This window comes from Pinus tabuliformis, chromosome 9 (assembly GCF_031772625.1).
Source record: "Pinus tabuliformis cultivar Carrire ecotype Pingquan chromosome 9, CPIR1, whole genome shotgun sequence".
Lineage (NCBI taxonomy): Eukaryota > Viridiplantae > Streptophyta > Pinopsida > Pinales > Pinaceae > Pinus > Pinus tabuliformis.
Window position 1 is genome coordinate 388,837,038 of NC_142307.1, and position 14,787 is coordinate 388,851,824.

Genomic DNA, 14,787 nt, shown 5'->3' on the forward strand with positions numbered 1-14,787 from the left:
AAGAACACTTATCAATGGCTTGCCTTTTACATTTGTCCATCCATAAGATACAATCGACACCCCATGGTCAGTCCAAGGACTTGTCATTCTACTCAAAGAATGTGATATTTTTGCTTTTTCATGATCAAGTCCAATGGTTCTAGCCTTTTCATACCCAGGGTTCTTGTATCCTTTAGGGGCATCATTTATGGCAAAAACCATTTCATGCCAATAAGGTGAGGGAAGAACATTGAATGGTATCCCACATGCATAGAGAAATCTGTAAACTTTTGAATCCACATCATTCCTACACCCTTCATCAAGGAAATCTGATATGGTTCTATGCCTTAAACTTGGTGACCCTGTGCCTCCATATCCACTGCCTTGGGAGGATGCTAAAGGAGTTCTTTGTGCATGTGATTGTGAGCTTGGTTCAAAGAAACCCTTTGATTTTTTAGATTTGTATTGGGCTTCCTCCTCTTCCCTTGCGTATTGGCTCTATCTGCTGCTGACACATCTGTACAAGTTTTGATTCCTATTTGTTTATCTCCATCCCATGGCCTTTTCCTGTAGAGGTGCTTTCTGGCACGGGTGTATGAACCTGTGTAATTATTGTTGCAATGGGGGCAATGAAATTTAGTGGTTCCACCCCCTTTCCCAGCGTTAGGCCTATTAACATATTTCCACAATGGGGTTTGGTCTTGTTTAGTTTTTTGAGCTGACTCATGTTCACGCTCCTCCAGCTCCTCCTCACCAAGGTACTCCTCTCTGGGGTTTTCATCAAATCCACTATAACCCACTTTTTCATTTTCAACCCTCCTTTTTCTACTCTCCAACAACATAATAACCAAAAAAGGAACCAAGAAGAAGAAAATGCCAAGAAATATAATCATGATGATTGAAATTTGAAGTTTTGAATCTGCAAAAAAATGGAATGGGAATGGGAAATAGAGAAATTTATTTATTTAGGAATGAACATAAAAAAAACTTGCTAGAATAGAGTGTAGATCCTAACTCTTTGGCCTCCAATCTCCCCTTGCAAGCTCTTGCAAGCTCTTCAATCTCCCCTTGGATGCCTCTCCTTGCTCCTTGCTCTCTCTTGCTTTCTTGCTCTCTCTCACTCTCTCACTCTTAGAAATGTAGAATGAAATGAATAATGAGGGAGAGGGTTTATTTATATTACTCCCTCCCCTCTCTCTCTCCCTCTTTTTCCACGCCGTCGCCTTCTTTTTTTGTTTTGTTTTGTTTTTTTTTGCCTTTGTCGTGCGGGCATCGCTCACCGCTGACCGGGAGCGATCGCTCCCCAACCGCTCCCGGGTTGGAAAAATCGCTCCCGTCGCTTGAAAAAAACAGGGAGCGGAAATTTTGGTTAGGGAGCGCGCTCCCAAAATTGCTCCCTTTTTGGGAGCGATTTCAGGAGCGCGCTCCCAACCCGCTCCCGAGTCACTCCTGCTTGGAGCGGGGATTGGGAGAGGGATTGGGGGGGGGCACTCCCCCGCAACACTGGTTAGATGTATGATGAACCTTGTACTAGATGACCTTGCCACTTATGTATCTAATGAGATTCCCAAGAGCTATATCCTTGACTTCCATAGATTCTAACCATCTTTCATGCTTCTCTATGATGATGTCCCGAGCTCTTTCTTTCAATGCTTCTATGATGTCTTGATGCATCCCATTTAGAGAATTATGATAGCCATATCTTACAACATAAGACTTAGGAATTTGCAAAGAACTTAGGTGAGGAATGTGAAAATTCTATCACTGCAACCACTAATTTATTTTACCTACTTATTTCCCAATAAGTTATTTACGAAAACCCTTCAGTAAACATTAAAATAAATTCTGCTGCAGATATCACACCATAATACAGAAACAAACACATGCACAAGAATCAAACACATCAACACAAATATTTTGGACAATTGTCCCCAGAAAAACCCAATGCGGGAAAATCGATGCAACAGAGGATGATTTTGTTATTCAACGATTCTTCAGTACAACAGCGTGCCAAATTGGCTTACCCAACAGAGAAAAAAATTCTCCAACACTTCTCCTAGTCTCAGCGCCAAGCTTGTTGGCCTCTACGCAGCTCCTAGACCCGCTGCATCAACTCCTGCTTCTCTACGTCAGCACTGGACCTCTCTGTGTCACCCATGTAGGCCCTGTAGTGACTGCACAGTTCTGCTGTCTCTGCGTCTGCCTCTCTAACCTCTGCACTGATCTTCTGGTGCTGTTCCTGACTCTTTGTTTCGTACCCGCTACCTCTTGCTGCGCTCCAGATCTCTAGTTCAAATTTCTCAGTTAATTCTGCTCCAGAAATTGAACTGACTGGTCTCCCTCAATCTATCTCCAACTAACCCTCAAGTCCCCTTTTATACTTTTCCTGTTGATGAATCAACAGTTGAGATTAAGTCCCTAATCAACGACTAAGATTAAAATAGACTTGATCCTTATCTTTTGGAAGCTTCTCATCCTTATCTTTATTAATACCCATTAATATTTTTATTTCCCTAAGTTTAGACTTAGGAACTCATTAAAAATATTAATTATTTTAATAACTCTTCATCCGGATGGATTTTTCCAAAACGATTTCTGGGTTTTGGAGATCTCATGTGCTTTAGCCTCTCCACCAATTTTCATGGCTAGAGCACATCCGATGCTACCCCAAATCAACACTCCCTCTTAGTGAGGACTGTGCTCTAGTAATACTCCACACTGAGCATCACTCTGATTATACGGCACCAGTACCTGTGTTGATGTTGAGCCTCCTCGCCCAACATCCTCTGCATTGCTGCATCCTGTACTGCTGCCCATGGCTCTATCACTGCCACTGCTACATCTGTACTGTAGCTCCCTCTGCATCCGTGCTGCTGTTGGTCCTTCTTCCCAACACTGCATCTGCACTGCAACTCCCTCTGCATCTGTGCTGCTGTTGGTCCTTTTTCCCAACACTGCATCTGCACTGCAACCCTTTCTCATTACGCTGCATCGCGCTACTGCTAACTGCTACTGCGCTGCAACATCATACCCATTTCTGCCACTGAAATGGATTCTTTATCATCCCCATCTTCTCCCTGAAATAATCAAACTTGGTTCTTCCAAGGTCCTTGGTAAGGATGTCTACCACCTATTCTCCTGTAGGAGTGTAGCTCATTTGTACAACTCCTCGTTGGACACAATCTCTGACAAAGTGACACCGAATATCAATATGCTTTGACCGATCGTGAAATACTGGATTCTTAAAGAGCTTGATGCAACTTTGATTATTACACATGATCCTGGTTGCCTCCATCTTTCTTTTGAATCGGTTCACAAGCAGTTTTCTAAGCCATATGGCTTCGCACGACGTTGTGCTTGCGACCATATATTCTGCTTCAGTTGATCTCAGAGCTACAGATTTCTGTTTCCTATTGCACCAGGAGGTCATTCCCGATCCAATGTTGAAATAGTACCCAAAGGTACTTTTTCGATCCACTGAACTTCCAGCCCAATCCGCATCAGTAAATCCACTCAATCTGATATCCTTACTCTTGGAGTACAAGAGTCCATAATCAACTGTTCCCTGTATATACCTGAGAACATGTTTGGCTGCTGCCCAGTGCCCCCTCTTCGGTTCCACCATGAATTGACTGAGGGTGTTGACAACGTAACAAATGTTTGGCCTGATATTGACCAGATACATCAGGGACCCTATGAGCTGCCTGTATAAGGTGGGATCAACATCCTTGTCTTCTGATGCATCAATTTTCTTCCAGTTGGTGATCATTGGAGTAGCCATGGGTCTACAATCCTCCATCCTGAATCTCTTCAGAATTTATGTAGCATATCTCCCTTGCCCAAGGAAGATCTCCCCCTTTTGTTGCCAAACTTCCAACCCCAGGAAATAATGCATTTGTCCCAAATCCTTCATGTCAAATTCTGTGGCTAGATTCTTCTTGCAGTCCCCGATGAGCCTGGATGATCCTGTCAGGAATAGATCATCCACATATAATACAAGGATTAGAGGCTCATTCTCTACAACTAGATAGTAGAGATTTGGATCTATGTCACTCTTGAGTCTTAACAAATCCCATCTTCTGCAAGTAGCCATCAGTTCGACCATACCATGCTTAGGTGCTTGTTCAGCCCATACAAAGCTCTCTTCAATCTGCATACATGAGACTTTTTCTCATGTGTCTCAAAGCCTTCTGGCTGTTCAATGTATACCTCTTCTTCAGGACAGTGGCAGGGTTAGCAACAATATAGATGCAACATTTGCGCAACAGTTGATGGACAGTATGTCAGACATCAGCAACGCAGAGGACGATGTTATGAAGTAAGTGTGATGCTTCAGATCGAAGGCATTGCTAGAGCACATTCCTTGCTAAGAGGGAGTGTTGATTTTTGGTAGCATCGGATGTGCTCTAAGTCTCAAATTTTGCAAAGAGGCTTAGGCACATGTATTCCAAAGAACCCATAAAGTGTTTTGGGAAATCCCACCCAAAAACAATTGTATTAAAATAATTAATTATTTTTAAAGGGACCCTACATCTAAACTTAGGAAAATAAAATAATTAAAGGGTATTAATATAAACTGTGGGTATAACTTTTAGAAAAAGATGAGGATCAAGCAAAATGATCTTAGCAATTGATTAACTTCTAATCTGGGCTGTTGAATGTCAACAAGGAGATTATTTAAGGAGGCTTGAGGGTCACTTGAAAAAAACACACTTAGAGAGTTATTGGGTGTTTAAAATCTAACATTTGTTAATCTTGTGTTAACTCTAAGAATTGTCAAAGGTTTGCACTTAAATCACTCACTTATCTAAGCTCCAAAATCTTCTAATCTTGTTGATGGTCTTTTGGGCATTAAGATCTATTTGATATTGTGGTTAAAGCATTGTTGAATAAGTGCTTTGAGTTAATAATCTTAAGAAGCTTTGGTAACCTTATTGTCTGTCTTGAGAAATTGGCATCTTAAGTTTTATTGAGCATATTTCATTATTGGCATTGTCCAAGGACATAAGATTGTTGATTGAATATCTTGAGTAATTGATATCTTATGGATTGGATATTGGTACTAAGTAAATTGGCACTTTCTTGGTTGTAAGATTGCATTTTGATTCACAAGTACTCTTGTCTCTAAAGATTCATCATAACTTAAGTACTTATAGACTTCAGCAATCTTAACTCGAGATCCACTCATAATCCTTGCATCTCATTCTAGGACTAGTCTTGCACTTAATAATTTACCTCCAAGCATAAGCTTGGTTGATAGAAACCTAGGGCCACCCTTCTTATCTAGCTTGAGGGGCACAACAACTTCTCGGTGGTTAACATGACGACCTTGCAGTCGTCAGAGCCACAGTCTCTGCAGCGCTGAAGGCATTGGATGATAGGAGCATAACAGAAGGTATCGTTAATCAAGCCTTTGCTTGCTTCCTGTTGGCCTCCTTCTCACAACCTACTTTGGAGCCTAGCTTCAAAATAGTTAAGGGAAGGTTATATTTAGATTAGACATATAATTAAAAGTAACCAAGATCCTTGCATCACACCTAGATCCTAGAATTTGCATATCATATAGGTTAGTCAATCATTTAAGCAACGGTTGTCCATTCGGTTACTTGGTTTTTATTTGTAAGTCTACTTGGGCGAAGTCTGGGAGACCGTAGTTCAAATCTCATTGAGTACACTCGCCTGCTGTGGTGATAGCTAAAGGGGCAGATTCCCCAATCCCGTCTTGGCGGCACGTGAGTCTTGCTCTTGCTAAAATCATAGGATCTTAGTATATCGACTTGTAGGTAGTTGGATGTACTCCTGGTGTTATAGAGGCAACTACGAGGATTGATCCTGGGTCTCCCATAGATTAGGACTGGCAGTTACCGATTCACCATGTGGTTAACATAAAAAAAAAGCAAGAATTTTGACTCCATAAGTTCTAAATCTAATCGAATCCTTATATCTTGCTAAATCAAACCGAGTAGCTAGGCCACTCAACTGTCTCTCTCGAATAAGTTGGTTTCCAACTTGTCTTCCATCATCTCTTTTCCATAGGGTCTACCCCCGATAGCCTGCTGTTGGGAGACAATTAGAATGGTGATAGCCCCCGCCCTGAGCTGTTGTCACGGTGCCTGTACAATCTGAGCGACAACAAGTCCCATTATATTGAAATAATTTTAAAAAGTAGAAGAATTATACATCTTTCTCACACTTGAAAGTGAAAATATAAGTTTTCTTTTCACTTTTAATTAATTTATCTCTCTCTAAAGTCGATACAAAATTATCTTTTTTTTTTTTCAAAAGAAAGAGCCACGGGGTATTTGAACCGGTAACCTATCACAAGGAGTGCCTTAACAGTGCACCCATTCACCCATCAATCCAAAGCCCCGTGGGCGATAAAAATTATCTTACTTAACATAGACATCATAAATGACAGAGAATAAGAGTGAAATATTTGCGCCACATCTCCTTCATACTAGGTTGTAATATCAACAACGAACTGAACTAGCAGGGTAAGAGTGGGATTATTGATGTTCTATAATGCTTTTAATTAAAACTAACCGAATATACATCATTTTTCTTTTTTATTATAGTTGACATTGTTTTTTTATTTAGAGAGTATTCTAATTTTATTTTAAAAGGGACACATGCCAATTCGAGGTTGAGCACAGAAGGAATTACACATCTCCCTCATCTTGGGCTGTTGAATGTGCCTCTCAGCGCAATCATGGCAGCTTACCAAGGAAGATAGCTTTGGTTACAAGCAAGATCACAATGGTTGCAAGTGGAAGAACTCCAATGTTTACATGGTCATCAATAGTCAGCAACTTCTAGGAGGAACATTGGTCATGAACAGTTTGTTGCTTGCATCACATGAAGTCTGTCAATTGGCATATGTTAAAACTCTTAGAAGTTAATTTTTGTTGTATTGTGTGGATCATGGTATTTTAGAAGTTCATTGTACGTACTGTTATTTGAGCTGATTGGTAGGGGACAATGTTATACACTGCTAATGAATTTCTGAAATCCTTTCTCTTAATGTTGTCCTACTTGATATCTCCATCTCTGTGTATGCCCTTAACTGTTTTTTTATTGAATGAGTCCTAGGAGGATGACCTACATGCTTCAGTTGATTACTATATGGCTATTTCATTGGAATGTCACAATTAGAACATATCCACGTGCACAAGGGACATCACTAATTTTAGTGCATCCATGGATCAATAATCAAACTATAGAAGTTCCCATCTTTAGTAGCCTTCCAAAACCATTCAGGGTCTTGTGCTAAGTTTTGTTCCATTATGACATTCTCAAAACTTTAACCTTTACCCTGTAATATAATTTTCATTCAAGTAACTCTTTTGAGATCTGACAGGAAAGGAAAGAAAAATGTATATTTAACCTTACTGATTTTGTTGTAGGCGTTAATATTTTTCCTAAGAGTATCAGGTTATAATTGCAGTCAGCTTTCCTCTGGGGATACTTTATGTCTCCAATTATCGGAGGAGCATTGATAGATTATTATGGTGGAAAACGTGTGATGGCATGGGGTGTGGCCTTATGGTCATTGGCAACCTTACTTACTCCATGGGCTGCAAGTTATTCTTTGGTAATGCTTCTCACTATGCGCATGTTGCTCGGTATTGCAGAAGGTGTAGCTATGCCATGCATGAACAACATGGTCTCAAGGTACATGAACAGCTGATTTCTAATATGGCTTCAGGTCCTTGTTTTAACGCTTGAATATTAATTTTTTTTATCTTCATATGCTAGTGACCAAAAGAAACTGAGCTATTGTATTTTTCCCGATTACAAAGCACATTTTGAACCCCTGATTCCATTTTGAGCAAGTCATCTGGAACGAAAATCTCTTTGAATTTTGTTATTTCTAGATTTTCTCTTTGTTAGTATGCTATGATAGTATTCGAAATATTGTGATGAGATGGAACCTACTTTCTTGGCAGTGGCCACTTATAATAGAGTAGCAAATCTAAACAACAGCTTTTTCACAGGTGGTTTCCCCGTACTGAACGAGCAAGAGCAGTGGGTCTTTCAATGGCTGGATTTCATCTTGGCAGTGTTATAGGCTTAATTTTTTCACCCATTATAATGGCACAGACAGGAGTATTTGGTCCTTTCACTATCTTTGGAATCTGTGGTTTCCTTTGGCTTTTAGTATGGCTGACAGCAATATCTAGAAGTCCTCAAAGTAATTCTCAAATATCTAGGTCAGAGCTTCTGTACATTCTGGAAGGAAATGAGAATCCTGTAAAGGTTGGCACAGAAAAAATGCCCCATACTTCTAACAGACTACCTCCTTTTGGCCTCCTCCTTTCCAAGTTACCAACGTGGGCTATACTAGCTGCCAATTCTATGCACAATTGGGTAAGTCTTAAACAGAATAGCCTTTTTGTGGTAAGCTTTAGACACTTGCATAGGGGTGATTCGTTTAGAGTAATTGTTTATGGTGAATAGTAGTACTGTGTGCTTTCCATCTTCATTAAAAAAGACTTTCTGCAATGTTTGATAATTTAATATTGTCTCATCTACAGGGTTATTTCATCATTCTCTCTTGGATGCCAGTGTACTTCAATACTGTAAGTCCGCTTTTAATAAATTTACAACAATATAATAACTTTCAATTTAACTAGTTCTCTGCCACCTTTACAAGTATTCGTAAGGAGATCATGGATGCTCATTCCTTAAGGTTACAAATATCCTCAAATGAAATAAAAATGGTTGAGTCCCTTGATGCAGATCTATGGTGTCAATCTCAAGCAAGCTGCATGGTTCAGTGCCATGCCATGGGCAATGATGGCAGTTTTAGGGTATGTTGCAGGTGCTTGCTCAGACTTCTTGGTTCAGTCTGGTTTCACCGTCACCTTTGTTCGCAAGCTCATGCAGGTTAGCTGTCTTATATTTGGCTCAATTGATATTTCACTTATTAGCTTTCTCCTCTTTGATTGCAGTTTGTTTCACCGAATTCTATTGTAGTTTTAATGCGTTGAGATTTTTTCTAACTTGGTATGAGTTTGAACTTGCAAGTGCATGTTCACATTTTTCCATCCTTCTTCCTTGTAACAACTTTAAAATTTAGAAGAGGAACTTAAAATGGTTAGTTCGATGCTTCTTATTTTTCATATATATTTGGTTCGTTTCCTCTTTTGGTCTTAAATTATTAGATAAGTAGTACGGTCTTTGCTACTTCTTCCATCACTATTCTCTGGCCATCTTCTCTATGAACTAACTAGTCACTTTCTAATATTTCAAGCAATCTATGAGGAGGTTATTTTAATCATGGTTTAATTTCTTCTACCATGTTATCCTTGTCAGTTCACATTCATTTGTTGCCGCTTCAAGTGTAAAATCTGCATTATATGATGAATATTTGCCTAGCTACCCTTTACAGTCACTTGCCAAAACAACTAGGTTGCTTTATTATTGCCACACAAGTGCATACTCCCCCCTTGCAAAGTTATGTCTTGTATGACTATGGAAGATAATATGTACTTGTAAATCCCGTTAATAGTTTTCCCTGAAACTGGCAGTGTACCTTCCAATCTCCAGAATGTTAGTTTCTAAATTTGGCACATAACACTCTTCAAAATTTGGCACATAACACTCTTCAGATATGTAGGTACTATGCATTTGCTAATTTACACCATATTCAAATTTGTTAAAATTGGCAACTAGGGCCAAACTTCACATGGGTCATCTTATTTATGACAACTGATATTTTTCTTGGATTCCTCTCTCCAAGAGGTGTAGGATTGATCTAAAGATCATCCGATTTTGACATGTACAAATGAAGTTATGAATTTATTTTGATTATGGTCAAATTGTCAAGGTCAGCCAATAAACTTATGTAGGGTCAGAAGCCCAACAATCACGTCTATTCATCCTCAACGTTGCATATAAATAGGTGACTTAGCCTCATTTGGACACACTAATCTTCACACTTCTCTCTCTCTCTCTCCTCATTGATTGGGTATGGATTTTTGGGCCTCTCTCCCTCCACACGTTCGAAATTTCAGGAGGCCGAAATTTTAGTAGAGAGAAATTTCAGGAGGCCGAAATTTCAGGAGACCAAATTTCTGGACAGTTTGACCAGCATGCGTTGACCTCCTTTGACTTGCGTTTTTGTGAGGGCTATCTCTGTTCATTTTTGGGTGTAAAAATCGAGGCTAAACGTTAACTGTTGACCAGCGTTGGCTGCAGCTAGGGCTGACCACAGGTAGGTTGTTTGATCAAACTTTGATTGGGCTGAATATCACTGTTTTGAGAGATATTTTATCCTGTTGTTTGGAGGCCAAAGTTGACTAAAGTTGACCAATTTGTTGAGGGTCAAATCTGCTCTGTTGACCAACGTTGACTTTTCTAGTTAGGGCTCTTTTTGCTGCTGTTATAAATTATCAAATTTGTAAATTGTACTCTCTCTGCTGAACTATTGAAGACTATAACAAGAATTGATTCAAGGGTTTCCCCACATTGGGGTTTGTCCCTGGCTGGTGCCACATCTTGTGTCCTCTTGTCTTGGCTTGTCTTCTACTGTTTATGTTTATGTTCTATTTGCATTTTACTATCATGTTGATGTGTTTGCTAATCTGAATATTGATACTGGGCTAAAGAAATAATTTGAAGTAAAATTGCTCTAAGGCATAGAACAGACCATTGTTGCCTAAAATTAACATGGTATCAGAGTTGAGGTGAAGACAAAGCCCAAGCAAGAGTGAAAGAGCAATCACCAAAGGCAGTTGGACAAGGACAAAAGGTTCAATGGGTTCCTCATCCTAATTCCCAGCTGAAGACAAGCTCCATGATAAATCTAACTATCATGGATGGATGATGTCTCTTGATTTGACCTTGGAAGAAAAAGAAGTGATGGACTATGTGCAGGGGAAAATCCCTGAACCTCCTTCAAATGCACCGACTGCTGCGAAGACCAAGTACGATAGGGCTGAAGTCAAAGCAAAGAAGATTATCAGGGATTCCATTAACAAGCATCTGGTGGCCTACATCTCCGAATTGAAGACCTCCAAGGAGATCTACGACAGGTTGGTCAGCATGTTCAAGGTTAGTAATGATAATTAAATTCTATTTCTCAAAAATAAGTTGAAGGATATTAAGAAGGGCAAGGATGAGGATATTCAATCCTATTTCTTGAGGATTACTAAGATCAAGAATGATCTACTCTCGATTGGAGAAGTCATTCTTGACAGGGAACTTACTCTCACCACCCTTGGATGGCTCCCACCTGAGTGGTATGTACTTAGAACCACTGTCCTCAACAATGCTCGAATTCTAGGGTTTGGAGAATTGATGTCGAGATGCACTCAAGAAGAAATAAGAATGGTGGAGCAAGTAATGCCTTCTAATAGAAGCAACCCCACTGCATTCTCCGCTCATGCCAAAAGGAGAAATAATGCAGGGTCTAAAGGTCATTTCCATGGAAAGCCTAGACATAGGGAGGAAGGAAGGGTAGGTGCTTTGTTTGCAATAAGTTTGGCCACTATGCAAGGGAGTGTCCAAATAGAAGGGACACATCGCATGATGATGATCACAATTCCAATGGAAAAGGAAAAAGGAATGCGGGACATCAAGGAAATGGTCGACCCTCCAAGAAATCAAGGAATTCTAGGTATGAAGAATCAAAAGTTGTTAACAATAAGCAAAAAGAGTACTATCTTATATCAGCCCTCTCCACTGCCTCTCCTCTGGACACTTTGGGAAATTCGCTGATTGATAGTGGTGCCTCAAGGCACTTCACCGGATACAAGGAAGCCCTCACTAATCTGATAGAAAGGAGACAAACTTGGAGATCATCCTTGGAGACAATGCCACCTATCTCGTGAAGGGAGTAGGATATGCTACCCTTCAATTGAATCAAGGTAACACTATTCATTTTCAAGAAGTACTCTATGTACTTGATCTCAAGAAGAACTTGGTGTCCATTTCAACCATGGAGGACAAAGGATTCAAGGTGGCATTCATCAATGGAAAGGTACGTATTTGGAAAAGAAATTATAAAGATGCTTTTACTCTTGGGTTCAGAGTTGACACTTTTTATCAAGTTGGAGGAAGTCCATTGGGAGCCATGTCTTGTGACACATCTCTACAATTTGAACTATGGCACTAGATGTTTGTCCATCTTCATTATAAGGCCCTACCCGATGTGAGATAGATGGTGACAGATATGCCCAAGTTCAAAGTAGAGCATGAAGATGTATGTCCAGGATGTGCCGAAGGAAAACTTACAAGGGGACCATTCCCCTCAAGTAATAGCAAGATCACATATATATTACAATTGATCCACTCCGACATATTTGGTATGATGCCTGTAAACTCTTTGGGAGGATACTTATATTATCTCACCTTTACGGATGATTATTCTCGCAATACCTAGATCTACTTGTTGAAGAAGAAGGATGAAGTGTTCACCTGGTTCTGACACTTCATACCTTGATCGAAAACCAATCCGAGAAGAAAATCAAGATATTGAGGACTGATAATGGGGCCGAGTACGAATCCAATGAATTCCAAGATTATTGCAGAGAAGATGGCATTAAGAGGGAGACTACAACACCATACACTCCTAAGTAGAATGGTGTGGCTAAAAGGAAGAATTGCTCTATTGTAGAAGCAGTTCGTGCCATGCTTCATGATTAAAGCCTTTCGAAGTTCCTATGGGCTGAAGCTACAAATACCACCATGTATGTTCAAAACCGATGCCCTCATCAAGCATTGGACTCCAAGGCTCCCGAAGAAATGTTAACTAGTAAGAAGCCTGATGCCTCTCATTTTAGAATTTTTGGAAGTCCCGTATATTTTCACGTGTCAACAGAGAAAAGAAGCAAATTGGATGCATCTGGGAAGAAAGGAGTCTTTGTGGCTGGTCAAAAGGAAGTTGAGATAAGTCATGATGTCACCTTCGACAAAGATATGGTCCTCAGGAAGATAAATAACCTTCATATCCTAAGGAAGGAAAAAGAATCTGACACCGGAAATCCGGGTGCAAAAGAAGACGAAATGATGCTTGATGTTGATGAACCTATGGATCCTATTGATCCTCCTCCTCATGAACCCTCCTCCTCCAAAAGGAGACCCTCATGGCTTAGGGAGACTCTCGAAGATGCCGAGAGACACATTGCACCAAGGGGGACTTTCCGTGAAAGAAAGAAGCCGAACAGTTATCAAGGATATTTGACCGCCATGAGCACTATCATTAAAAATGAGCCTTCATCATTCGAAGAAGCCGTGAAGCATCAAGTATGGAAGGATGCTATGAATGAAGAATACGAGTCAATTATGAAGAATGATGTCTGGGATGTGGTCCCTAGACCCCAGGACAAATCGGTTGTCACCTCTAAGTGGCTCTACAAAATCAAGCATGGAGCTGATGGAAGTGAAGACCCTCTCATTCACAAATGTAAGAGGGAGTTGGCTTCTGAATTTGAGATGAAGGACCTAGGACTGATGCACTATTTCCTAGGGTTGGAGGTTTGGCAAAAGCTAGGTGAAATTTTCCTCTCTCAAGGAAAATATGTTGTGAAGATATTGGAAAGATTTGGGATGGTGGACTGCAAGCCTATGACTACTCCGATGGAACTTAACTTTAAGAAGTTATGTGGTAGTGTTGCTAGACCTGAATTGGGAAATGCTTCTGAGTATTGTCAACTCATAGGAGCACTGATGTTCTTGGTGAACTCCTGTCTGGACATATGTTTTGCAGTTAACACATTGAGCCAATATATGGTTGAGCCTCATCATATACATTGGATTGGTGCCAAGAATCTTCTGAGATATCTTCGGGCCATAATCACTCATGGACTGAGATACACTATCGGAGATGTGAGGCTGCATGGTTATTCAGATGCTGATTGGGCTGGCAGTGTGGTGGATCGCAAGAGCACTTGTGGATGCTGTTTTTCTTTGGGTTTTGCTTCGATATCCTAGATGAGCAGGAAGCAGAAATCGGTTGCCCTGAGCACCGCCGAGGCCGAATACATAGCTGCTAGTATGGTCTCCTTTGAAGCTGTTTGGTTGAGGAAGCTCTTCAGTGAGCTATTTGGACATGTGTTGGATACCACCGTGATCCTCTGCGATAACTAGAGTGGCATCCGATTATCAGAGAATCTTGTGTTTCATGATCGCTCCAAGCATATAGATATCAGGTACCACTTTATCCAGGATATGGTACAACGAGGAGCAATAAGGCTCCATCACATTGGGATTGATGAGCAGGTCACCGATATTCTGACAAAGCCCCTGAGGAAGGTCAAGTTCATGGCCTTTCGAGAACGACTTGGAGTCGTGGAGAGACCCTCTTATGAGGGTCTTGTATGAGATGGACATTGAGCTCTAGGAGCTCCGGGGGGCTTGGGGTACTTCTTGGAGCGATGAGCAACCATAGGGTGAGTGGTTCAACCTTCCTCTAGTGGTTTGCTGTGTATAGGGTGAGTGGTTCAGCCTTCCCCTAGTGGTTTTCTGTGTACAGTGTGAGTGGTTTGGCCTTCCCCTGCGATACCCCTTGGCAACATGTAGGCAGGATGAGTGGTTCATCCTTCTCCTGCTGAGACAACCTACCCATGCAGTCTAAGACTCATGGGAAGTACCTCTCATTTCACCAATGAGTAGGGAAATGAGGATAGGGACCATAGTACTACCGATGGACGCATCGTGTACTACCGTACTCCCAATGCTAGGATGACCGATATTGGTATGGGATCAATTAGAATTGACTTTGGGTCAGTAAAAGTGGTATGACACACTCTCCTTTGATTGGGACTAACTTCGGGTCAGTAGAGAATGGTATGATACATTCTCGAT

General features: G+C 40.7%; 1 protein-coding gene across 1 annotated transcript in view; it reads left to right on the forward strand.

The window, feature by feature from the left end:
* Window positions 1-14,787, forward strand: part of LOC149148781 (putative anion transporter 3, chloroplastic) — a 233,072-nt gene that overhangs the window by 92,400 nt on the left and 125,885 nt on the right. Inside the window, exons 2-5 of the mRNA XM_089439780.1 lie at window positions 7,424-7,650; window positions 7,974-8,346; window positions 8,514-8,558; window positions 8,719-8,865. Of these exons, the coding sequence (XP_089295906.1) occupies window positions 7,424-7,650; window positions 7,974-8,346; window positions 8,514-8,558; window positions 8,719-8,865 (792 nt within the window). The remainder of the gene's footprint in view (window positions 1-7,423; window positions 7,651-7,973; window positions 8,347-8,513; window positions 8,559-8,718; window positions 8,866-14,787) is intronic.